At 34.9% G+C, this 27,806-nt stretch overlaps 1 protein-coding gene across 6 annotated transcripts in view; it reads right to left on the bottom strand.

Moving 5' to 3' along the window:
* Window positions 1–27,806, bottom strand: part of TFPI (tissue factor pathway inhibitor) — a 67,410-nt gene that overhangs the window by 4,041 nt on the left and 35,563 nt on the right. For 4 of the 6 annotated variants that reach the window (XM_067741251.1, XM_067741249.1, XM_067741253.1 and 1 more), the window contains 3 exons: window positions 21,488–21,532; window positions 15,131–15,307; window positions 14,367–14,462 (listed from right to left, as the gene is read on the bottom strand). In XM_067741251.1, coding sequence (XP_067597352.1) covers window positions 14,367–14,462; window positions 15,131–15,307; window positions 21,488–21,532 — 318 coding nt within the window. Of the gene's footprint in view, window positions 1–3,144; window positions 3,170–9,766; window positions 9,983–14,366; window positions 14,463–15,130; window positions 15,308–21,487; window positions 21,533–27,806 lie in introns of those variants that run through there. The other 2 variants (XM_067741254.1, XM_067741252.1) reach the window with 2 other exon arrangements.

Raw genomic sequence — 27,806 nt, 5'->3', positions numbered from 1 at the left:
CATATCATTTGTTCATGAGTATTCAACTTTGCAAAACAAGTCCTGATGAGCAAAATCCTTACTCATTGTATGACACAAACTGAAGCTGAGAAAGAGTTCTTTCCCTGACTAAAGTTCTGAATGATATAACATATCACAATTTAAAGCGCAGGGAATCAGGTATAGCAAATTCTAACCTTAAGCTTTGGAAAAGCTCAGAAGAGATGATCTGGCTTAGTAATAAAGTTTTCTTGTGAATTGAACCATCAGTTCTAGATGAGTTAGATATTTTTGCAAAGGAAGGAATATTGCTAAAGGCAGGAAAGATCAAACATTTACAGGTTTAAACCAGACAGACAGGCTGGTCTGTCAATGGGACCAACCACTTTCAAAAACAGAAGGAAAAAAAACATGCAATTAGGGTAATGAAAGGATAACTCATTTCCTTAAGGCGAAGCAGAAAAATGGTTTCAGCCCAATGATAATTTTTAGCTCCTTCTGGAATTCCTGTCAGTGAGGGGAAGCTGGTACTCTTCAGTAGCAGAGCTAAACTGCTTGATATTATTGGTAAATCAGTACTGCAGGTAAATTGGTGGATGGTCAGGAATCAATAAAAGAGAGCTTTAGCGGCTTTGCCAAATAGTGAGATGTGGTACAGCAAATGCAGATGAAGAGGATTTGCTAAATGTACATCACTGGCAGAAAACAGAACTTTGAGGAATCCAGTAGCAATGAAGGCAAACAGGTTGTGCAAAAAAGCAAGAAGTGGTTTGATGGCAAGTGAACCCCAGGTGAATAGACTAAAAGAGAAATAAAACAATTTGAGAAAAAAATGAAAAAGATCTTAAATTGATAAACACAATTTTATAACCTCCTGCCTTCTATGTATTTAAATATTAGAGTGTCTTGATATAACGTCTCATGTAAAGAGAAATTCTGGAACATATAAGAGAAGCAGTGGGAATACTATGGGAATAATTTATGATAAAACATTTTAGAAAGGTGACATTTTCTGTCAATTCAAGAACTGAAATCACATTAAAAATTTTTGTATTATTTAGTCTTTGACTAGGTGTGTAGACACTGATTTTTTTTTTTTTTTTTTTTTTTTTTTTTTTTTGCGGTACGTGGGCCTTTCACTGTTGTGGCCTCTCCCGTTGTGGAGCACAGGCTCCGGACGCGCAGGCTCAGCGGCCATGGTTCACGGGCCCAGCCGCTCCGCTGCATGTGGGATCTTCCCGGACCGGGGCACGAACCCATGTCCCCTGCATCGGCAGGCGGACTCTCAACCACTGTGCCACCAGGGAAGCCCTAGACACTGATTTTAAAAGAAACTCCTAGGATCTATAAAACATCATTCAAAATCATGTAGTCTAATTTATGTTTGGCCTCACCCCATTTGGGGGTTACAGTGCATGATTATTGCCATCATAAATCACATTTAAAATGTACTTGGTGAGAATGTGTGCTTAATTTTTTAGAAAATGTCAAGGTCTTTTTGCCCCAACAATGGCTCAAGTAAGAGGAAATTTCTAACAACCTAGGAGAGATATGTTCTAATTGAGTCCAATATTGTGCAAGCTTTTCCAATAGGTATGTTGTGGATTCTCATTAATCCACAGCCAAGAATATGAGATGACGAGATGGTTATCAGTTGCCACCACTTCTAATTCCATGAGTCATCCAAAGTCATCACCTATGTTCAGAAACAAATGAAATACCCCACAAGCAATTAGCCTGATTTGAGAAACAGAGAAAACAGAGGAAATTGCTATTCTTTGAAAAATTATCCTCAGAAAGCACCCACAGATGCTTCATAGTATATGTGTAAGTATGATGATATGATTTATACATCAATTTCACTTTAGCATTTTGTACACAAGATGTCATTAGCCCACAGTAAGTTGAAAATAATAATATGGATGTACTTGTAAGTTGTACACTTCTTTTCAAATGTTAGTTATTATGTCTTAATAGCAATGCCCTACCTAAAGTGCCTTATTCCGGGACAGAGAGAGTTTTCTGATGACAGGGAGCAAAATCATCCTTCTTTTTGCTTAAAACCTAGAGTAAAACTGGCCCCATAACAAAATCAATGCCATTTCAACTTGAGCAAAAGTTGGCTTGGATATCTGGGGCTACAGTCCCTAGATTAAAGGTAACAAGGGATGTGTCTCTGTTACCACAGGCCAGGAGCCTCAAACATCTTGTGAAAGCTAGAACCAAAATGATCTCTCCAGTGGGATCTGAAACCATGGAGCATACACCACAGTTTTGGTGGAGAGAGGTACTGCAGCGTCTGTATTCCTTTGGCGACCCAGTCTTCCAACAGTTTGCCACTGAAAAGAGCATGTTTTGCCAACAGTTTGCCAAAGAAAGAGCATGAAGAAGGCAGGGGATTAGTTTGAAAGCAAACAGACAGTTGACAGCACAGATCCATCAGAAAGAGTTTTTCTACCTGTTAAATTGTCCCAGGCATCAGATTGCCTCTACCCGAAGCTCTTTGTGACTTCTGAATCAGAGGATGTGTGGAATGCTGCTTTCTGACAGCCTGGCATCTGGTGTGCAGACTTGAATTGTCCCTCTTACCAGATAGCAGCTCCTACTCAGAAAGTGTCTGTCCATGACTGACCCGATGACAGCTGTTTGTCTATCTCATTTATTTGTCCTGTTTTAATCACTACCTACACAGATCATCAAACACAACTCACATTTGACCCAGGTCAATATAGAGAAGTAAGAATATTTTGATTAGGGGGTTAAAGCTTGAAATTAATCACTAAGAATGTTGTATTTTAAATTTTAAAAATTATGTATTTAATAATGCAATAAATTATCATCAGTTGGGGAGTCTTCATAATGTCATTACTCTTCAGAAACATGAATTATACCCACTACATAAACTAATCTATTTCTTCTAAAATCATTTAAACTCTAAGCAGTTAAGACTCTCATTGGGTTATTTTAGCATAAACAACAGAATTAAAATAATGAAGCAGATGGTTTCTCAAGGACATTTTAGCTCCAAGGATGTTTTGGGTCCTTGATTATCATTTGATTCAATCTCCAAAGGTGAGGAAATAGAAATATTTTTGCCCCCTGTGAGGAGATAAGCTTGACTGTTTTCAATTAACATATTTATTCTAGATAAACACAGTCACTCACCTATTCAAAATCCAGACTTTGATATCTACAGTGAAAGAAAATATAAAGATTTTGAAGTAGTTGCACAATGTGATATTTTGGTCTAGATTATAATTATTCACAGAAATTTAAGATCGAATAAAAAGACGCTAACCTGACTTCTGTTCTTTTCCAAAGTAATTTAATAACCAAATGCATTCTGTCTTGATCTTGCCATTAATAACAATTTGGATAGCTTCCATTTAGAGGGTCTATGATAGATTTCAGAATTCAGGATCCACTTATATTCTGCCAGGAGCTGCCATGATGTAGTATGACTGGTAAACTATAAGGTGATGCTCCAGAGCCAGTTTTATATGTAAAGTGCCTTATGCAATTGCTTTGAAACTTATACACTAAACTTTGAATTTTGTACTCACTTGAATCTTTACTATGGTGTCTCTCTTACTGTCCCATTTTACATGCCTATATTTAGGTTTTTATTTTACCAACGAACTTAGGTTTTAGGAACTACCTCATCACTTGTTGAATAAATTATTTTTTGTCTTCTGAGATTGTTTTAGGGAATTGAATAACAAATCTTTCCTTTGAACAAATTCTTTTTTCCCATAATTTTATTGTGAAGAAAAATATAAAGATTTTTATTTTCTAATTATACTTTATCATTGTAAAATGTTGAAATAATATAAAAGTATGACAAATATAAAACAAAAGTTCTCCATAATTTGACCCTTGCCCTTTAAACCACCACCAGTGGTTTGGGAATATCTTCCCCCAAATCGTTTGCATATGCAAACATATTAGTATACTGTTCTGTCTCATTATTATAGTTGATAATATTTTCTGGCTTGTTTCCACATTTCTTCATCTGTATACCTCATTCTTTTTTTTTTTTTTTTTTTTTTGTGGTACGCGGGCCTCTCACTGTTGTGGCCTCTCCCGTTGCGGAGCACAGGCTCCGGACGCGCAGGCTCAGCGGCCATGGCTCACGGGCCCAGCTGCTCCGCGGCATGTGGGATCTTCCCGGACCGGGGCACGAACCCGTGTCCCCTGCATCGGCAGGCGGACTCTCAACCACTGGGCCACCAGAGAAGCCCTACTACCTCATTCTTTTTAATGTATGCACAGTATTTAATTTTTTGAATTGACTACAGTATACTTAATCCATTATTGTGTATACATAGATTACTTCCGTTTATTTTTTTCAGGTCCAGACAGTGGCTCATGAACATCCTTATATACTGGTTCAGATATTTCTAGGAGATATTTCTAAAATTAGAATTGTGCAAAAGCTATATTCAATTTATAATTTGGTAGATGCTGTTGCCTTTTCCACTAAAAGTTTATATAAATTTATACATTTACAATAGTGTTTAAAAGTGCCTAAACAATTTAACAAAAAGAAAAGTGCCTAAAAATTTTAACAAACTTGGACCTTACTGCATTGTATTTATTTACCATTTGTTGCTTTTATTTTCTCTTCATACCCACAAAAGTGGAAGTAATTGCTCATTACTCAAATGTTCTGCAAATTTACAGAACCTAAGGTGCCATTGATTTTAAGATGCACCATTATTTTATGCACTGCTTATAAAGAAAAAAAATACAATTACACTGTTACATACCATAAGTTACAAGTTTCATCATGATCTGAACCATGTTAAAACATGGAAAAATATGTACCTCACAGTCAATAAAATATGATAGTTTACCTTTCTGTGTCAACACCCCAAAATTAAGCACATACATATACATATATAAACACACACAAAAAGCTGAGAGGGTATGTAATCAGTGGGAAAGGTGATCACTGTAGAGATGTTTTTATGAGGTAGGGAGCTTAGACTTTACAACTCTGCAAAATAGATTCTTTTGTGCTAAGCCTATTCTATACTGCTGGGGATCCTCCAGAAGCTACTTTTACAGTATTTCATTTACTTCGTGATGAGTTGGAAACAAAAATAGCAAAGAAATAGTAAAAGGAAATATGTTAGAATATTAATGGTGAGTGTCTCCGCGTAATGCAAATATGGCTAATTTTTTCTTCTACTTTTGTATTTTTTGCAAGTTGTCTTCAATTATGCTCAAATTATGTAATAATAAAATATATTATATAATAAATATTAGAGATATTATATAATAAAAATATTTTTAGGGGATCCCAGTGTTATGGGGTCATAAAGCCTAGAGATTAGAATCTATATCAGATTAGGAATGAAGAATAAACCTGTCACTTGTAAATTTACTATTTACAGATAGTAAATTTGTACTACAGGGAAAGCATGTATCTCCATTCACTAGGTAGAACTGGTGTTAAATGGGTAGAAACTGACATGCCATATAGAAAAGAGGGCAGGGAATGGGAAAACAAGCACTATGGAACTTTCTTTTTTCTGTGTGTACTGGGCCACTTAGCTGAGGTTGAAATGTAAAAGGTAAGCTGCCAGGGCACTTGAAACTGAAAGGTCATGAGGAAATAGACTGTCAGAAACCTTGCCCAGACAATGAAGCCTCACAGATTAAACAGGAGGAAGGGAAATTAGGTAGATATTTATTCCTTGCCTAGATATTGCCTAATCCATGGACAAAGTTCACAAAACTATTTTCATCAAGGGATTTTTCTAAATAAAGCCACAAAGGAAGAAAGCCATAGTAAAATCACAAATTATGAGACTCTTATGAGTAAACTTATACTAAGATAATTATACCTTATAATACATTAGAAAAACTTTTCTTCATATCTGCAACATTGAAAACCCTATAAGATTTTAGTAAAAGGTGAAAAGTAATGCTTATTTAGTCCCTTGATCAGCTTTCAAGAAATTTTAATAAGCAAAGGAGGTAGAGGGAATATAGGTGAAGGAAAGCACAGGTCCGAATATTCCTGGTTTGTTGAGGTACTTCACAAACTCCAAGCTATCTGAAGAGCAGAGTGCATGGAGCGTATAGTGGGACACAAGGCTGGAAAAGCAGATTTAGACAAAATTAAGAAGGTCCTTGAATACTAATATATTTGGTTTTTATGATGTAGACATTAATAAATGACTGAACATATAAAAGGATGAAAGAGACAAATTCTGATCTATCTTTATGCGTGAAACAAACACAACCAGGCGTGTGTCAGCTGAATCCAGTAGGGGACTTGCAATAGAGGAGAATATAAGATAACCCTAACTAAAGCAGTTACAGTGGGAATGGCTAAAATTAAGCACCAGAGTGAATGTGGGTAGTGAGACAGCTAGAGAGAAGGTAATTCTAATATTTCTAGACTGGTTGACTTAGAAGATGGAATATTTCTAATGTATTATGAAATATAATTAGAGTATAAAATACAGTCAGTAGTTTCAAAATTTGTCATTTTATCATGGCTTTCTTTCAATGTGGCTTTACTTAGAAAATTCCCTGAATGAAGATGGAATTGTGAACTATGCCTATGGATTAGCCAGCACCTAGGCAAACAAGTCCAAGACGTTAGATAGAAGATGGAACTCAGGTTTTGAGAAGACAGAAAATTTTAATTTTGACAATCCTTCAGTGCAAGTACAACATCCTGACTATGTCCTCCCTTCATCTATGTATGCCCCTATTTCTCAGGCATGCCTGTAAAAGACAAAACCACCCTCTTATTTATTATTATTAAACTCCCAGTCTGCATGACAAATCCTGTCACATAGAAGGCACTCAGTTATTATTGAACTGAATCGAAATTTAGAAACATAACAGATCTGTACCTAAAGTCATAAGATAAAGTTGGAAACACAGGTTTGCAAGTCCTCTGATTAGAAATAAGACCCAAAGACACGAAACAGGTATTGGTATTTTATAATTATGTTTGAATTTTACAAGTGCTTTATGTTATTTCAGGTAATCATAGTATTAAGTATATTAAATACAGGCACTTCAAATCAAGGTTACATACTTTAGTTGTATTAAAAATGATTACTGATAAAGTGCATACATATGATACCCCTGATTATTTTATTTTTTCCTGCTTTAAACCTCTGTTGATACTGGATAATCATTGATACCACCATCGTGAAAAATTCAAATATTAATACCTTTGAGCCCTTATTTATGCTAAACACTGGGTTAAGATAAGTCATTACAATCTTCCCCAAAATTTTATGAGCTATCACTCTTCACGTATAACAAATGAGGCACCTGAGACTGAAAGTTGTGTAATTTTTTTCAAGGCCACAGAGAGAGTCTGCAATAGCAGAACTGGAATTTAAACCACATCTTTCTGCCCATAAAGCCAATGTTCTTAACCACTATGATATGTCTTCTGAAAACTAACTAGAAAATAAAAATAACTGAGCAAATATATTTTAATAATTATCAGGTAAAATGAAAGTTGTCACAACTTATCCTTTATGTTTCATTCTCAAAGTCTCTCTTCTTTGAAGCTCAGATTCAGTATGTCTTAGAAGCTTCTTACCCTCAGTTATGTGAGTGGAGTTGGAATTTATCAAGTTTGTACAGGAGAAATATACCTAATCAAAACAGGTCATCAAACAAGGAGGCTGAAGACAAGTTTTGGGAGTAACAGTGCTGAGCCAAACGGTATTCAGAGAGCTCAAACATTTGAAGGCGAGAATTATTGAGTTGGCATGTTCAGCCTGGGCAGATTCTAGAAATAGACCAAAGTTCCAGGATTTTATGCCCTCTCTGATCATATTTGCACTGGCCAGTTGGATCCATTTAATAGCATTAAGATGTGATAGAAGACTAGAACCCTCATTCTGCTGTGTCCCTAGGAAAGATAAAGTTGGAATTTTCCTAAAATATACATTTTATTTCAATGCTTCTCAAATTCATTCCTGCAAAGATTGTCCAGCATTCAAATAGAAAAAGGGCAAAGGCTTACACGCAACACGGAGTAGCACAGGGTTTTCTAACCTATTCCTATCTCATTCCTAACATGTCCTATAGCAGTCCATACCAAAATCATAATATAGGGATTTTTCCTTTTTAGCCAAAAACATGTGCCATCAAATGAATCAATGAATTAGTAATTTGTTAGTTTGCAGTTTGTATTGTATTCATTTGTGAATAAGTTTTGATTTATAGTTGTGTAATGGTCACATGCCAAAGAAGTTTATTCCTACCATTTTACTTGTTCATATAAAATTAATGTCATTCAAAGTAATTTGGTTTTCAAAATGGAGGTCTGTGAATTTTCTCTTTTAAAGGTATCCATATATTTAGAAACACTTCTCTGGAGGAATCTTATGACTGGGGCAAAAAATTTATCCTTGTTAAAACCAGAGATGGTCCAGGAAGAAAAGGATTAGCAAAAGTAGTCAGTGGTCACCTAGAGTGACTATAGTCAGATGGCAGCACTCTTGGCAGAGATGAAGTGCTACATTTTTGTTTCTCACCAGATCTCCTGCCAAGAAATAGTAGGTCTGATGAATCCTTACCACAAGTTGTTATCAATTTTTGTAAAGCCAGCTTGAAGGCACCTGATTAACCACGCAGGAATATTTAGATTATGAGGGAAGTTTCTGTGCTTCTTGGTTTGAGAACACAGTATGAAAAACAGGATACTTCTTTGGGACTATGGAAGCGGGTTGTTGATGAGTGGGGTTTTCCAGAATTGTTGACACTGCTTAGTGATTAACTGTGGTATATAGCTAAGTGTGTAACTCTTCAGTTGATGGAGGTTATTTTCTTTCCAAAAAATTTCCATGGTTGTAATAGTCTCCTTTATGTAACCACATCTTCAACAAGAGGCCAAATAGGTGACAACATTCTCTTGCAAATCTGTAAATTGACCATATCAGTAATGGTGTTTGTTTGGTGTCAATCAGGCAATTTCTGAGCATAACACCTCTTCCAGATGAGCATAACACCTCTTCCAGAAGGCTGATAACCAAAATTTTTAAAAAGATGTGTGTGTGTGTGTGTATGTGTGTGTGTGTGTGTGTGTGTGTGTGTGTGTGTCTTTTCTACCCATTTTTTTCACATATATATGGAATCTGGCCACTAGGTCATACAATGAATACAGTCAGGAGAGACACAGAGTTCCAAGTACCCAAATGGCCTTCAGAATACCATCCAATCATTCTCCCTTGACCTGGAGGCTGCCAGGAAGCAACATGGGACTAGGTCAGGTATATAGATGTTCATTTTCTTAAATAGTAAGTACCAGACTGGGTTGGCAATAGACTTTTGAAGTCTACTCAAAGTTTTTCTTTCCGAAATATCATATAGCTGGTGTAGTTCCAAGACAGCTATTAAGAGTTGATATACAGGGGCTTCCCTGGTGGCGCAGTGGTTGAGAGTCTGCCTGCCGATGCAGGGGACATGTGTTCATGCTCCGGTCCGGGAGGATCCCACATGCCACAGAGCAGCTGGGCCCGTGAGCTATGGCCGCTGAGCCTGCGCGTCCGGAGCCCGTGCTCCGCAACGGGAGAGGCCGCAGCAGTGAGAGGCCCACGTAGAAAAAAAACCAAAAAAACAGTTGATATACAGAAGCAAAGGAAGCTATGAGCAGCAGAAGGATAATCCACTTTTTTCATGAATGAGTCAAGTCCACTCAAAAGGCCCAGTACCAATATGAACACTTGAAAACATTAGTTTTTCTTTGCTAGTTAGATGTTTATCAAAGAGATATATTGAGAGGAATATATTAACTCTATGCATATAAATATTAAAACTTTATTAATAGTATCCTATGAAAGGCATCACATATACCATATAAATATTAAAGAAATACCAAAAAACAATTATTAACATATGCATAAAATGCTATGTAATCTTAAAATGAATATGGATGCATGAATGCAGATGTTCAGAAAGACTTGGTAAGTGTGATCAGCATTCTTCCAACCGTCATTTGTTCTTTCTGTTGTAACTGTGGATTACAAAATTAATAAATAAAAAAAATATTAATCTTCTATCCTGTGCCTAACAATGGGATAAACACTAGGGGAGGGAGGTCTACAAAATATATAATCCATGGTCTCTTCCTTCAAAAAACTTGTAATCTAGTCAGTGAGGCAGAGCTGACACATCAAGCAATATAAATATTAAATGAATCAAAATAAAAAGCCAGGGGAAAGAGAGAGGAAGAAGTCTTCCTTATGGTGGTAAAAAAGCAGCTTAGATACGATGAGGAAGGCCAGTGAGTTTTAGGTGGGAGAAAGCAGTGGATAACTTGTGTTTAATAATAATGAAGATAGTGGATAATTTGTGTTTAATGACAATATCTATTCTGAATGGACAAAAAACTTTTTTATTTACAGGATAGTGAGACAAAATCTGGAATAGGTAGACAGCTAACAGATAACAGACAAATTTAAGCCAAGTGGATGAGGCTAAATTAACATGGGGAAAAAATGTATCCATTAAGTTAAAAATCTTTTCTATAAAGCAAGAGAAATATGTAAATTTGCTTGACTCTAATATAATGAATGTATCTAAGTAGGCCAGTCATGTCAAAAAAGGTCATATCTTATACATGTTATATGTAGCTCTGATTCTCCATCTCCGTCTTTTATGTCTATACATATACACACATATACATAAAATGTTTTACTTGACTTATGCCTGGTATATGACCATATTAATAATATATGTAGTATATCTGAGTTATAGCTGAACTCTGCGATATCTATTTATTTATCCTCCTTATCTACCTATCTAATGTCTATAACATCTGGTCTGCCAGAGCTAGTATTAGTTCATGCTTATTTTTTGGTATATCATGTTCCAACATATTGTGCTTTTTAAAAATTGAAATGTTTTAAAATAAAACTATAATATTTATCCACCAAAATGACAAACCCAATTTTCTGTCTATATGTATATATTTTAAATAAATAAAATTTTTTTTAGCATTCTCCTTTCATTTCTATTAGCATCCCAGTTTGGTTGACATATGATTGTTGTAATCTAAACATGAAGGATTGATAGTCTGAAGGAAACAGGCTAGACGGAAAATGGAGACGATGAGAATGGACATTTCATCAGAAAAAGCAATAGAATTTAATGACTGACTAGAACAGAAGTGATCAAAAGAGATTACCAAATGCTCAAGCTGAAATAAATGGAAAAATGGTGGCAGAATTCTGAAAATTTGGAAAGCTGGAAATACTGAAAACTATAAAGAAAAATTTTACAAATAAAATTCTTTTGGTTTCAAAGCCCCATGATACTTCTGCATGCCTATATTCTCAATTTGTTTCTAGGAAACACATTTGAACTGTTTAAGTTCCCACATATGTATTTAGTTCTATTGTGAATTCTCTTTTAAAGGTTAATTGTAATTTTTTTTACTGAAGCACTTATTTGAATAATTAGAGATTTTATAAGTGGCTGAAATACCACCTTTTCCTGCAAATGGGAATTTACAAAGAGTTGTTTTACAGATGAGAAACTAAGACCTGGGAACTAAGGCTTGTATTGCTCTGAATTACATGGGTAATAATGACAAATCATACTTATGTAGCACTCAATAGGTTATCAGGTACTGTCCTAAGCAAGTTATGTATATTGACTGATTTCACCTCACAATAAAACCTATGAGGTAAGTACTATATTATTAACATCCTCATTTTGCGGTGGGAAAAAATAAGGTTCTGAGAGGTTAAGAATTATCTTAAGGTTGCACAGCTAGTAAGTGAAAGAAATGGGATCTGAGACCAAGTCTTCAGGCTCAGAGTCATTTCTCTTATCCACTATATTTTAGTGCTAATCCCAGCAGGAAAGTCAAGAAGAACCAGTTGTGACAGTCTTTCATTCTGAAGATCTTACACAGAACTGCATACATTTAGAGATACTGTGTTAGAATTACTTCTCTCCCACATGTACTGAGCACATATTTATTGTAACTATGCAGAGATCCTCACAATTCAGGACAAAGAATTAAAATCAAATAATTTGCTCTCACTTTTGCACAGGGCCATGCTTACAAAACATTTATAAAAAATCTCTTTAGGGCTTCCCTGGTGGTGCAGTGGTTGAGAGTCCGCCTGCCAATGCAGGGGACACGGGTTCGTGCCCCGGTCTGGGAGGATCCCACGTGCCGCGGAGCGGCTGGGCCCATGAGCCATGGCTGCTGGGCCTGCGTGTCCGGAGCCTGTGCTCCACAACGGGAGAGGCCACAACAGTGAGAGGCCCGCGTACCGCAAAAACAAAACAAAACAAAACAAAACAAAAACCTCTTTAAGGAAGAGCAAGTTTCAATATTTGAGGTCACCTATGTAGCCTACTAATATTGAAATATGGAAATGAAAGAAAATTAAACCTCAGTTGTTCTTAATAAGCATTCAAATATCTTGAGTCAAGAGGGTTCACTGGAAAATATATATTCTCATGCTAATTTGCAATATTATGGTTGAGAATAAATAGCAATTAAAAAAAATTACCAAACCATTTTCCAGTAACATTGAACAAAATTTCTAAAATGTTTTTCTATTATCAGAAAGAGAAACATTAAAATTATATTTATAAATATTTCACTTAATAACAATAACACAATCTAGCTATATTTTTGGAATATTCAAATACCTAAGGATTGTTTTTAATGAAAAGAATTTTAAATGAATGCTATTCTATTTGTATTGTGGGGCACATTCTTATTCCTGTACACTGAATCAAAACCTTAAAGGATTTACATCTTTTCAAAAGAACCTAATATCCACGGAGAACCTTACACATTTGCTAAAACGTTGAACAAGTTTTTACATAAACATAGAACTGTATTTTCTTAAATTATTATAAAATGTATTTATATAATTGCAAGCAGTGACAGATGTAATACTTCACTGCTCTAATTATAAAATCTAAAGACCTGAAGGCATTTTGAATATACTAACTCCCTCTGAAATTTTGCATGCCCTTTATGACACTGCAAGTACTATTGGAACACTATTTGAATGCCTGCAATTTGGGGAATTTAGTCACTGAAGCACTCATTCATTTTTGAAGACCTCACATTAAAAATAAACACTTTACAGAAAGAAATTTGTACTTTAGATTTCATTCATTAATTCTGATTCTTAGGCTGGGTTGAGGGAGATAAGGAACCGGGGGGGATATGGACAGGGAAGACTGAAATGGAGAAGATTGAGTGAGGCATGTACAGAATTTAATTTTCCTTTCACATGACAGTGTTTCAAGTACTGAGAGTATATATAATGTTCTCTCTTAGATCTCACATCTCCTTACACTTTCCAGTCCTAAGTCTCAGTCCAGTGACTTCTAAGGTATGGCATTCAGGGCTGAAGCAAGTCCACAGACATCATCAGGTCAATGTAGGACTATATTCCTCATTCTAGATAAATCACAGACAACATTTGCAGTCCTTTAAATCCATCTGGGCAGAAGTTTTGCTTGTTTGTTTGTTTTTTGTAAAGAAAGATGCTCAAAGACATTCTGAACCCCATCCAATTCTGACACATGGCTGGGGTAGAGAACCTGTGCCCCAGACACTATGTCTCTTTTTACCCTAAGGCTGAAATTTTAATAGCCACAGAACTCTCAACACATGCCACCTTTACGTTTAACACTTATACGGACTGCTTCTAAGCAAAATCTCCAATTTCTGAATAAGCACTTGTGATTTTTTAAATTTAGAAAGAATTACATTCATCCCATTAACTTTCAACTTTTTAGGTTGTTTGTCTAGATATTTGTAGTGTCTGGTTATGTTTTCCAGTATTTCCATTATTTTCCCAGCTCTGCATTTTTGTGAGCATATTTCCTGTATGTTTGTTTAAATTTGACAAATATGTTGACAGGACAGAGTCCAGAAAAGTGTTCTGCATACATCCAAAAGAAAATTCTCTCAGAGTGACATAGCCTCACGGATGGTTAGTCACCGAATTCCTAATCTGTCCTGTGACTAACACCAGAGAACTTCTCCAATGCTATGCTCAATTTAAGAACACTTTAGGATGCTTTTGACACACTGCTGCCATTACAATGATGAAGTTGATAATTCCTAGCATTATTTTATAAGATAAATTTGGTGCAGAGTTAAATATCATGTAAAAGTTTTCATGGGATATGTAATCAAAAGCCTACTACAAAGCATACTTTAAAATAGACTAGGAAAATTATCACTTTTCTGGGACAAAAGGTCTTAAGCAATTTTGAATCTCAGTATTTCAACACACGTATTATTAAATAACAAAAGAAGTATAATTTTCTAAAAAGCATAGTTCTCATATACATTCTATTTCTATTGTTACCATGATAATATTTTTCTGGCAGCAATTAAAAGAGAGTCTTACCGAAGAAGCTGGGTACCTTGGTAGGCTGGGGAGTCAAGGAGTCATTATTCACAGCATCAAGCTGGGTTCTATAATCATCCACCTGGAAATCATTCACTGGAAAAAAATACAGCCAATTAAAATAGAAGACATTTTCACAAGCTCATAATTGTACACATAAAGCAAAGCACAGAAGTTGTGTTAAGAAAAGTAGATGTCTAGAAATTTTATTCACATTGGTATGTTAAATTAGTGAATCTATATATCTTTATATCTCATATATATAAGATATATATATCTTTATATATGTATCTTATACTATAATATTTCCATGAGTAACTTTGTGGTTCTTTGTCAAAACAAAAAAGGTAACAATTAATGTTTAAGTCACTCCTTTAATTAATTTTAGGCTCAGATAAAACTGACTGATTTTAGGTGGTAGTTTCTAAAGAACCACGTGCTCTCAAATTTTTATAAGCCTAAGGGATTTCAGCAGTCCTACTCTTGTGCCTAAATTGCACTATAGTATTCTCAGAAAGGAAGATTAAATAATGTAACCTAAAAGCAATTTCTATGGAAATAATTTCCACTATAAATTTCTTAATTCTCTGTTTCTTAAATAAACTAACATGGTGACTAATTTCTATCAGATTAAGAGTGACTACAGTGGATCTTCATTTGCATGGCTGCAACAAAATCTGGGTAAGCCTGAACATCCTCTAGGATGCCTTATTTTAAAAAGAATGCTATAAAATGAAGTAAAAGGAGATGAGAAATGAACGTACATGAGTCCTCACAGGTGTCCTTGCATTCTTCCAGTGATTCAAAGTTGTTGAGATTGCCAAGGCACCCACCATACTTGAAGCGTTCACACTGCTTTGATTGATTGTTATAAAAATACCTAGTAATATAACCTCGACAGATTCCAGCATCTTCTTCCAAAAAGCAGAAATCTGGCTTTTCTAGAAATTATAAAAATGTCAGAAAGCAATATTCCTTTTTGTTAATAATTTAATTACGTTAATTAAAAATATAAATGGTTAAGTTGAAATTATTTAAGGAGTAAATATGAAAAGATAAAGATAAAAGGTAAAATATAACTTTATCCACAACTATACTATATCTACTGTGACATTTAGAATAAGGGAGTTACAACTGTTGTCATACATTGTGTCTATTGGAATTTCAAATTCTAAATTTCTCATAGTAAATTAATAGGGCATTAACTATCAGCTCTTTCATGAACTGAGAGAATAAAAGATATTTGGTTTTTTTACCCTTGGTTTGGAAGTCCAAAATATTATGGCAAAAATTTGGTTTAATTATTTTTACTAAGCTTATGTGCATCAACATTTAGGAAAGATCTACAAATATTTCTTATTTTTCAGGTGTGCAGTCTCATTTAAGTATACTTTGTTGCTTCATTAGAATGGTTTCAATTTTTAAAAAAGGGAGAAGCTTTGAGGGGTATGGAAGCTTTCATGGCTATACTTAGAATTTCCTGAATTCTTATGCTGAAATTAATATCTGTATTAGGTATGACATCCTCCTCCACTGTGTCTCTTATTTTTCTTCCAGGCATTGGAATGACTCCAATAGTGCAGAGGCAGACAGGAAATACATGTTCAGGGATTGGAGAGGCTTTTGAAAAAGTCTAATACCCATTCTTTGATAGTGCTCCAAACCAGGCTAAACATAGCTGTCACAAAAGTTGTACCACTGTGATCTACATTACAAGCCTTGTTTACATGCATACTCTGTAAAGAAAAGCAATAAATTATTTTCAAAATTATGATGATTGCAAGATATATTGGGCTTGAATTTTTTAGGGCAAAGTTCCAATTTCCCCATTTCTTTCCCCCTGCAACTATATATTACCATAGCTGCAAAAATGAAGAGTAGCATCTTTTCACATCTTAAAGCATCTTGCATTTATCTCAGGGAAGCAATATTCATGAGTGCTTTATTATAAAAACAGTATGTATTTAATAATGTTAATGATTTCTGCAACAGTAGAAAAACCAATCCCCTATGAAAAAATTGTTTTATTAATTAAAACATCCTATTTTAATATAGAGTAAAATATCTATTTTCTATGACTTCTCAAAGTACCAATTTGAAAGTTATTTTGTTCATTGTTTACTGCCTCTTGTTTCTTAAGGTGAATGTAACTATTATTCCCATGGTTAAGTTTAATATATGGGACAAGGAAAAATCCTACTTCTTTAAATTTTTATAATACACCTTATCTTTGATAAAGGAGGCAAGAATATACAATGGAGAAAAGACAGCCTCTTCAATAAGTGGTGCAGGGAAAACTGGACAGCTACATGTAAAAGAATGAAATTAGAACACTCCCTAACACCATACACAAACTCAAAATGGACCAAAGACCTAAATGTAAGGCCAGACACTATAAGACTCTTAGAGGAAAACATAGGCAGAACACTCTATGACATAAATTACAGCAAGATCCTTTTTGACCCACCTCCTAGAGAAGTGGAAATAAAAACAAAAATAAACAAATGGGATCTAATGAAACTTAAAAGCTTTTGCACAGCAAAGGAAACCATAAACAAGACCAAAAGACAACCCTCAGAATGGGAGAAAATATTTGCAAATGAAGCAACTGACAAAGGATTAATCTCCAAAATATACCAGCAGCTCATGCAGCTCAATATCAAAAAAACAAACAACCCAATCCAAAAATGGGCAGAAGACCTAAATAGACATTTCTCCAAAAAAGATATACAGATTGCCAACAAACACATGAAAGGAAGCTCAACATCACTAATCATTAGAGAAATGCAAATCAAAACTACAATGAGGTATCACCTCACACTGGTCAGAATGGCCATCATCAAAAAATCTACAAACAATAAATGCTGGAGAGGGTGTGGAGAGAAGGGAACCCTCTTGCACTGTTGGTGAGAATGTAAATTGATACAGCCACTATGGAGAACAGTATGGAGCTTCCTTAAAAAACTAAGAATAGAATTACCATATGACCCAGCAATCCCACTACTGGACATATACCCTGAGAAACCATAATTCAAAAAGAGTCATGTACAGCAATGTTCACTGCAGCACTATTTACAATAGGCAGGATATGGAAGCAACCTAAGTGTCCATCAACAGATGAATGGATAAAGAAGATATGGCACATATATACGATGGAATATTACTCAGCCATAAAAAGGAAAGAGATTGAGTTATTTGTAGTGAGGTGGATGGACCTATAGTCTGTCATACAGAGTGAAGTAAGTCAGAAAGCAAATACTGTATGCTAACACATATATATGGAATCTATTTAAAAAAATGGTTCTGAAGAACCTAGGGGCAGGGCAAGAATAAAGACACAATCATAGAGAATGGACTTGAGGACACAGGGAGGGGGAAGGGTAAGCTGGGACAAAGTGAGAGAGTGGCATGGACTTATATACACTACCAAATGTAAAATAGATAGCTAGTGGGAAGCAGCCGCATAGCACAGGGAGATCAGCTCGGTGCTTTGTGTCCACCTAGAGGGGTGGGATAGGGAGGGTGAGAGGAAAATGCAAGAGGGAGGAGATATGGGGATGTATGTATACGTATAGCTGATTCACTTTGTGATACAGCAGAAACTAACACAACATTGTAAAGCAATTATACTCCAATAAAGATGTTAAAAAAGTTCAGGTGCACCCCGCCCCCCCCGCCCCCCGGGCTTCTGACCAACAAGGCTGTAAATCTGAGGTTCCACACCCCCCTCTTTGGGTTTGATTAATTTGGCTCACGGAACTCCAGAAAAGTTTTCTTACTAGATCACCAGTTTATTACAAAAGGATATAATTCAGGAACAGCAAGGTGGAGGAGATGCACAGGGCAAGGTATGTGGGAAGGGGCAGAGCTTCCCTCTCCAGGTATCCACTCTTCCCGAATCTCCCCAAGTTCAACAACCCGGAAGTTCCCTGACCTCCGTCCTTTTGTGTTTTTATGGAGGCTTCATTACACAGGCATGAATAATTAAATCATTGGCCATTGGTGATTGAACTCAACCTCCAGCCCCTCTCCCCTCTCCGGAGGTGGTGGAGGGGGGATGGGATTGAAAGTTTCAACCCTCTAATCAAGGGGTTGGCTCCCCCAGCAACCAGCAGTCCCCCCAACTGAGGAGCTGTCCCGGAAGTCACATCATTAACATAACAAAAGATACCTTTAAGACTCAAGTCAGGAAATTCCAAGGGTTTTTTGAGCTCTGTGCCAGGGACAACAGGAGGAAGACCAACTATATCTTTATTATAAATCACAATGTCACAAATAAGAAACATTCAAACAACCCAAAGTAAAATAAGCAATGGATTTAAACAGGTAATTCATGAAGATGTTCAACTTCACTCAGAATTCTAAAAGGAATGCCTATTAGAACCACACCGAGGCCTAGGTGTCTAGGCCAAGAGAAATGAAATCACATGTGCACACAAAAACTTGAACCCTAATGTACCTAGCAACATTATTCCCAAATGCCAAAAGGTGGAAACAACCCAGATGTCTATCATCTGATAAATGGATAAACAAAATGTGGTCTATCCATATAATGGAATATTATCCTGTCATAATAAGGAATGAAGTACTGAGATCTGCTACGACATGGATGAACCTTGACAACATTATGCTGAGTGAAATGAGTCAGACACAGAAATCCATATATTATCCATATATATCTATATATCCATATATTATATGATTTCATTTTTATGAAACATCCAGAATAGGCCAATCTATAGATGTAGAAAGTGGATTAATGGTTGCCTGGGGCTGGGGGAGCCGGAAGAAATGGGGCAGTGTCTGTTAGTGATTACAGAGGTTTTTTTGGGGGGGTGTGTGATAAAAATGTTCTAAAATTGATTATGCTGATGGTTGCGCTATACTAAATACACTAAAATTATTAAATTGTGCACTTTAAATGGCTGAATTGTTTAGCATGTGAATTATATCTCAATAAAGCTGTTTAAAAAAGTTTTATAATATACTGTATTACAAGAGAAAGAAAAATACATTTGATCACTAATTTGATTTGTTTAGGTCTTAGTATGTATTTATGAAATTTTAAATCATATTAACAAATAATATAAGAATTCTATGTTTAACAAAAGGGAGTAGGTAAAAAATATTGCATACAAAGAAGAGAAAACAGTAACAAATTATTCTGAAAATATGATTAAGGAATTATACAACTGAAAGTTGCCATATTTATATGAGGCCCCATTCTAGGACATACATTTATTTTAGGAGTTGAAATTGCATACTTGTAAAATAATTCTGCTTAGACCTAGAATTTAATATATCTACGGTCACAAATTAAGAAATTCGTTCCCAATATTCCTCAGATAAATAAAGTTCTAACGTTTGTATTGAATCTGCATACACAATCCTCGCTCTAAATTGATGCTCAGTTAAAACCCAGAAGGCAGGCTTTAAGATATATGCCAACTTCCACAAACCACATGATTTTCACTACTAACTTTTGTTTGAGGCTGCATACTTGGCAATTGTCTTAAACAAAACTTTCTCCCAAAAGGGTTGTAAAGAATCCCCATTGTCTTTATAACTGTTCTGATGTGATGTTAGGAAGCATATCACAAAGTTGACTTCAAATCAATATGCTTAAAGGTCTTCATCATGGATTGGTTTTAGCATCTGAACATTTTTTACACATGTGAATAATATCCATAGCTTTACTCTCTAACTTTCATATATAATATCAAATAAGAATGCTTCAATTCTAAATCATTAAATATAAATTAAGTAGCATAATTTTCCAGTAAATTTCCCCTGCATATAATTTTTTCCTAAATCTACATTTTTTTTTTTTTTTTTTGCGGTACGCGGGCCTCTCACTGTTGTGGCCTCTCCTGCTGCAGAGCACAGGCTCCGGACGCACAGGCTCAGCGGCCATGGCTCACGGGCCTAGCCGCTCCGTGGCATGTGCGATCTTCCCAGACCGGGTCACGAACCCGTGTCCCCTGCATCGGCAGGCGGACGCTCAACCACTGCGCCACCAGGGAAGCCCCTAAATCTACATTTTTGAAAAAAAATATACTAATGTTTAAATGTTGAAGATATCATCTTTTACTTGATGGACAAAAAAACCCTATTTATAAATATGCTGTATTCTTTGATATTACAGATAAGAAGAATTTCATTTAATTGAAGTATTGAACACTTTTGTAAAAATTAATTCAATATTTATAGAAAGTTATTTTAAAACTTATAAATAAATACATTTACTTATGTTGTTTGTACAAACTTTGCTGAATTTATTTTATAACTTTTGATTGAAATTCTGGACAGTAGTTTGTCTTAAGCTTATCAGTGAGTTATAGAATTTTTCAGCTCTTTCCCACATAATTAAATCAAAGTTAGTAAAACTAAAATTCACTTTGAATTATGTAGCTTTTTAATGTCCTGAATTAAATAATTTGATCTTTTTGTTCAATATTTTCTCATTTAAATGTAAATGCTGTGAATGGTAATTGAGCAAAGTCAGCTTCTAGACCTTTATTAAAAGGAGCATGTCTTTCTTCATCTCTTGTAACATTTTTCTTGTACTGATATAATATATTCACCAAAAAGTAATTCTTTTTAGTTAAAAACTATAAATAATTTAAATCAAAAATATGCAAATGCTAAATAATGTTGACAAAAGCAATTATTTATTGTTAAATATCTCCACTTATTTTTGCATACAGGCTGTTGACAACTCAAAGGCATATATATATTCAGAGTAATACTGGATGAAACTTACTAAAGCCACACAATGCAGAGATTATGAAAGAATTAGAGATCTGAGAAATAAAGTAAGAACAGCAACATCTAAATCACTATTTTGGGGATGTTAAAATAGCATGTGCATGGCTCTGGATTGTTACTCATCTAATACCAGATATCACACTGAATTAGAATGAGTAAACACAGTGTTTGAAGTCTTCCCTTACCAAATATCATGTATGTTATTTCTACATTTTTATTATATGCACTGAAACAAAACACCATGTCAAAGATCACATGGATTTATGATGAATCTCATAGCAGAGAAAGCTAAGAATTGAATTGCCAAGTGCCTTATGTAAATGCTACTAATGAGCATACAAATGAATATTCACCTTTTTGCAATGTTGTCTTTGTCCTTCTAGTTTTCTTTGGATAATCTGCAAGTAAAACAGTATATATGTATCAATTACCACAATTTATAATATAATGTTATGACTTTCAATTTAACAAACTAGGGTGATATGTTTATTACTATTAAAATTATTCTTATACAGAATGTCAATAAATTTCTTATTTGCTCTAAAGATTAAATTAAATTATTACAGTATAACCATAAAGTCACCTACATTTTAATATAATAATGTCTCAAAAACTATTTTAAAACTTTCTAACACATTTACAAAAATAATAATTCATGGTGAACTAAGTTTGCTATTCAAAATATCTATGATTAAAATAGTTACTTATTAAAATAATGTGAAATGTGAAAGTAATTCAAACAGATCATTTCTATAGAGGAATGGAAGTAGGGGTGAAAGGAACCAGAATTACCTCCTTCCCCGATTCCTTCTTCTGCTTCATTATCTTAATCCAATTACAAGCTTCATTATTATTTCCAATTACAGAGGAGAAATGAAGCAAATGGTATTTGTGAGGTATTTTTTAGTTTAATCTCATAGAATTATTGGAATTACTCCACTTGAGAACTAGAATGCTACTTGTCTTTGACCCATTGTATTTCAAGTATGGATTCTAAATTCTAATTTAAAGGATAATGAAATTCAAATTGATATATTATGTAAAATTTTGATTTGTTCACATAAACATTAGGAAAACTAAGTGATATTTGATTTGTTGTATAATCAATTGTTTTACAGAGAAAAGCTTTGTTCAAGGCAGCTTATTATTAGTTGTATGGCCAGAGAGACATAAAAGGGAGGGAGAGAGAGGCAAGAGAGAGAGAATACGAGTATGAGATGGCTTAAATGCCCCTTTCAGCCAGTGATCAATCAGGATATTCTTTGGAGAGTAAAATGTCTACGAATGATAAGGTGATGTGGTTCATCTCCCTTTTGAGCTTTACTATGTTTTATTCAACAGTCTTAAAAAAGATGTGTGTGTGTGTGTGTGTGTGTGTAATTCTAATTGTATTTTAAATGTTAAGAAAACCTGATTTTTTTTTATTGTAAATAACCAACCCCCAATTAATGTTTTTAGATGGTGGATTGTCATAATAAGCTTACATTAAAATATTTTAATGTACAATTATTATGTTACATTTTTAATTTATGAAGGCAGGGAAAGAATATATACATATAAACAGTATATAAGACTAGAGAGCTGAGTAATCACTTTTGCTCTGTTTTACCTACTGACAATAGCCACGGAACAGGAACACAGAGATGCTTGATTTCAATATTCATGCAATATTAAAAGAGAGAACTTGTTCCTTTCTGGTAACAACCAGGATACCCTATTTATTTTTATGCCAATTACAGTCTGAAAAGATAGATAAGGTTTACAGCAAATTATCCAAGTTATCATATTTTCCTAGATTTATGCAGAACATAACATTTATTAATGATGTCTTAAGGAATAATGGGAGTATGTTTTACTAATTCTTATTTTAGTAATTCCTTGAACTCCAATGTATATGAATTCACATTTTAATATTTCATCATGAATATTAAAATTAATTGATATCAAAATTAATTCATAATTGCCTGATACATTTAAACAATTGTAAAAAAATATTTTTTTGCCCTATTCTTTCTTCATCTTTTTGTTTTCTGTTGGGAAAGGGGAGGGTAAAATCTGAATGCTAACTTTTATATTTCATATTTGTTGAAGTCAGCCTAGAAAATTTTCCAAGTAGATGGGAAAAGACTCTATGGACAGAATATTCTTGTTACTGGGTAAGTCTTCACTATTCCAAACAAATAAAACACAAAATAAACTTAAAAATAAAGAGAATGGAAAAAGTATTTACATGCTCTTTAATTCCCTGTGGAGAAAATTCCCATGTAAATCCCCATGAAAACCTGTAAGTCACAGTTAGCTCAACTAATAAAATAGTAATTAATATAAACAGAATACCTATTGGAACCTTTAAAAGTTGCTGTAGAGGCTGACTAGCTAAAAAGTTAAGTGGGAATTTGATCTCTTTCATCTAATTCTTTAATTTCCACACGACATACACCTATTTTTCAAAAAATAATAATCAAATACAATGTTGTTCTTGTATAGGCTATGGGAAAAAAGCAACTAAACCAAAAGACAAACATTTTGAAAGCCATGTGTTTAGAAACTATTTTACAAACTATATTTTAATTTTTTCTACCTTATTAACTTTGTTACCATGTCTCTATTATTACATAGGTAAATACATCATGCAAGATTATATATATTTGGAAACAACTGATAATACAGCTTTACATGCAAAAGGACAGCTGAGCATACATATCAAACTAAACACATCCCTAGTTCCTATTCTCTGAAATATTTGGCTTGACTTTATTCTCAGGCATGGTAATTTACAAGCCATAGTTCTCGAAGGTCTCCAAAATAAAACACAAATTCAGCTTCCAAGTCTTAATATATAAGATATACATCATATTTCTCCTTTCACTTCTGTCAGTTTTTTCTCTGAAAATTTTCCAGTTCTGTAATTGAGGCATACACATAGACATTGAGGATTTTTATGGTTTTTTGATTAATTGGCCCTCATTCTTATAATGTGTCTTCCCTTTCTCCTGCCAATATTCCTTGTCCTATAGTCTACTTTTACTAATCATTCTTCTGATCTGTGCTTGCATGGTATATCTTTTTTCATCTTTTCACTTTTAACCTCTCTGTGTCTGTATTTTTAAAACGTCTTTCCTGCAGACAACACGTACTTAGTTCGTGATTTTTTTATATTGTCTACTATATACCTTTTTTTTTTTTTTTTTTCGGTACGTGGGCCTCTCACTGTTGTGGCCTCTCCCATTGCGAAGCACAGGCTCCGGACGCGCAGTCTCAGCGGCCATAGCTCACGGGCCCAGCCACTCCGCGGCATGTGGGATCTTCCTGGACCGGGGCACGAACCCGTGTCCCCTGCATCGGCAGGCGGACTCTGAACCACTGCGCCACCAGGGAAGCCCTACTATATACCTTTTAACTGGAGTGATTATACCATTAAAATTTAATGTAATTTTAATATGCATCTTTAATTCATGACAATTTGGCTTCAAGTAATTAATACCACTTTCATCTGTAGTATCAGAACCTTACAACAGTAATCTCATATGTTCCCCCTCCTTTCCTGTGTGCTTTAGTTTTAAATCTTTTACTATTACTCACAGTGCAAGTCTGCTAGCAATAAATTTTCTCAGACATTGTTAATCTGAAAAAGTGTATATCTCCATTATGAGGGTATTTTTAATAGATCTAGATTACTAATTGGCAGTTTATTTTTTCCTTTAGCTCTTCAAATAAGATGTTCCATTTTCTTCTCTTGTGAATTGTTTCTTGATGGGAACTTGGGGATTCTTTCGATCTTCATTCCCTCATGTATCATTTTCCTCATTTTTTTATGATTTACTTTTTATCCACAATTTTCAGCAATTTGATTATTATATTCATTTGTGTAGACTTCTTTTTCTTTATTTTTTTTATTTTTTATTTTTTCAGTGTTCTTGGTTCTACAAGTTACAGTTTTCATCAAATGTGGATAATTCTTTGCCATTTTTTTGTTCACATATCTCCTGCCCCAACTGCCAGGACTCCAATTACACATTTTGATAGACTTCTTGATTTCCTGCCATGGGTTATTGGGCTATATTCTTTTTTGTTTGCTTGTTTAGCCTTTTTTTAATCCCCACTCTCCTTCATCTTGAACAGTTACTATTGCTCTGTCTTTAAGTTTACTGACCTTTTCTTCTGTAATGTCTAATCTGCTTTAAGTACATCTGGAAAATTTCTTATTTTATATACTGAATTTTTCAGGTTTAGAATTTCCATTTAGTTCTCTTTTATGTATTCCATTTTCTCCTTATTATGTTCATGTTTTCTTTAAATCCTTTACCATATTTATAATAGCTATTTTAAAGTCCTTGTCTACTAATTTTGTCACCTCTGTCATTTCTCTGTTTGAATTGAGCACTTTTTTCCTAATTATGGATCACAGTTTGCTTCTTCTTCAAATGTTTAGTATTCTGGGCAGGGGGGATTATAGATATTTTTGAATATTATGCTGTTGGCTGCTGGATTTTATTGTCTTCCGTTAAAGAATGTTTTACCATCTTCCATTAAAGAAGTGCCTTCTGGCAAGTAGTTGAGTTACTTGTGGATCATCTGGAACTTTTATTTATTTACTTATTTATTTATTTTTATTTATTCTTTTTTGCGGTATGCGGGCCTCTCACTGTTGTGGCCTCTCCCGTTGCGGAGCACAGGCTCCGGACGCACAGGCTCAGCGGCCATGGCTCACGGGCCCAGCCGCTCCGCGGCATGTGGGATCTTCCCGTACCGGGGCACGAACCCGCATCCCCTGCATCGGCAGGCGGACTCTCAACCACTGCGCCACCAGGGAATCCCTATCTGGAACTTTTAAGGCTTGGTTTAAGCTTCACTATGGCAAGGTTAAAGTAGCTTTTACTCTAGGTCTAATTTAGTCCTAGTACTAAATTAAATGTAAAATTTCTCCTAGTCATGTGGGAGCTCTGGGAATTGTTCCACTTACAAATCCCTGTAATTACTTTCTCAAACTCATGGAATTTCACCAAGTGCATGCAGTTTTATTATTCAGTAACAAACTCAAAGGGACCCTTATCCAGATTTTTTAGCTTTTTCTCTACATATGTCCATTCTCTCTCACATATTGTCCCTCAAAACCCAGCCACATCAGTCTACCAGTCTCCAATCTCCACATCCTCCACCATGGAGACCACCATGCTGTGCTGGTATTTCCCTCCTTTAACTGTGGTCTGAAGTGCCTTCATGCAGATTGCTGGGGAGACCAGAGGGTTCACCTCATGTGTTTCCCGTCTCTCAGAGATCACAATCCTGCACTGCCTTTTGATCAATGTCTGTAAACAGCTGATTCATATATTTTGCCCAGTTTTCTAGTTATTTACATTAGGAGAGAAAGTTCAGCTCCAGTTACTCCATCACAGCTGAAGATGGAATTTTCTCCTTAGGTGATTTTTTAAAAGCTTAGTAATTCTTCTATGTCAGCTATATCCTTAACAGTAGCTTACTATATAAAACACTCAGATATTCAAACAGTAATATCAATGACTTTTGAAGAGATAATGAGGAGATGGGGGCAAAAGACATATAGTTATGGTAGGCAATAATGATGTTTGAGAAAACATTATAGCAGGACATTCACTGAAGAACAAAATCATATTTGATTAATTTCTAAAGAAAAGGGTAACTTTTCACAATGGTGAAATAAAAGATTTGTAAATTATAAAAACTAAATAGGTATGTATTTCAGGAAAGAGGCCAGTTGATGAAATTAAGTAGGCTGCTACATGAAAAAGTGAGGATTACAAAGAATGAGGCAACCAGGCCTCTAGCCAAGGTGCTGAACCTGAGTGATACTCAGTACGAAAGGATACTTGGCCCAGTATGGAACAGAACAGGGTATAGAAATCTACAATGAATGGGAAATGACCAGGCAATCACAAAAACCAAAGGTACTACAGAGGACCACTGAACTGCCTAATCTGTGTTAGTAACATTTCTAGCACATCTATGGAGAGGAAAGAGGGAAATAAGTGCTCTGAGATAAAGAAATTCATTCACATCAATTCTTTTCTGCCAGGTCTGGAGCATACAACAGTCACAGAGGAGAAAAGCTCTCTGTTTTTACCACACTGAGATTTTCCCATAGGCCGAGAGCATCATGATGCCAGGGCTGTTTTGTAAAAGCTGTTTAGGAAAGCATTATCAGAGTGAAAATGCAGACCTGCCTGCTTTGCAAAAAACAAGACACCAGTGTTAACTAAAGATACCATTGCTATGGCCCTACAGTTTAATTCAACTGTCTCTAAGAACATGCAGTGGGGAAATTTGGGACTAGAAACTGCAGAAATAAAGACAACTCAGGATTTTCTATCTCTCAAGTAGCTCTCAATTCAGAAGAATAAAACTGAGATAAAAACATTCAAAATTTTGACCAGTAATTGTTTGGAATTTATCTCAGTCTAAAGAGAGAAAACCACATGAAACATTGTAATTTGTAGAATTTGAAAAAAAAAAGTTGTTTTAACATGATTAAAAGAATAAAAGTGTTCAATAAAGTTTAATAGTAGAATGTGATATGCTTTTAAACCTTATAACTCAGTAAAACTATGAAAAGTTGGGTTCAGTAAGGTCTTCATAGGTCATCAGGGATGATATTTTCTACATTATTCCAAGGCTCCAAAGAGAAGGATTTTACTT

Source organism: Pseudorca crassidens, chromosome 6, assembly GCF_039906515.1.
Source record: "Pseudorca crassidens isolate mPseCra1 chromosome 6, mPseCra1.hap1, whole genome shotgun sequence".
Taxonomy (NCBI): Eukaryota; Metazoa; Chordata; class Mammalia; order Artiodactyla; family Delphinidae; genus Pseudorca; species Pseudorca crassidens.
The sequence above is the reverse complement of the archived record's forward strand: the minus strand, read 5'-3'. Positions and strand labels throughout refer to the sequence as shown.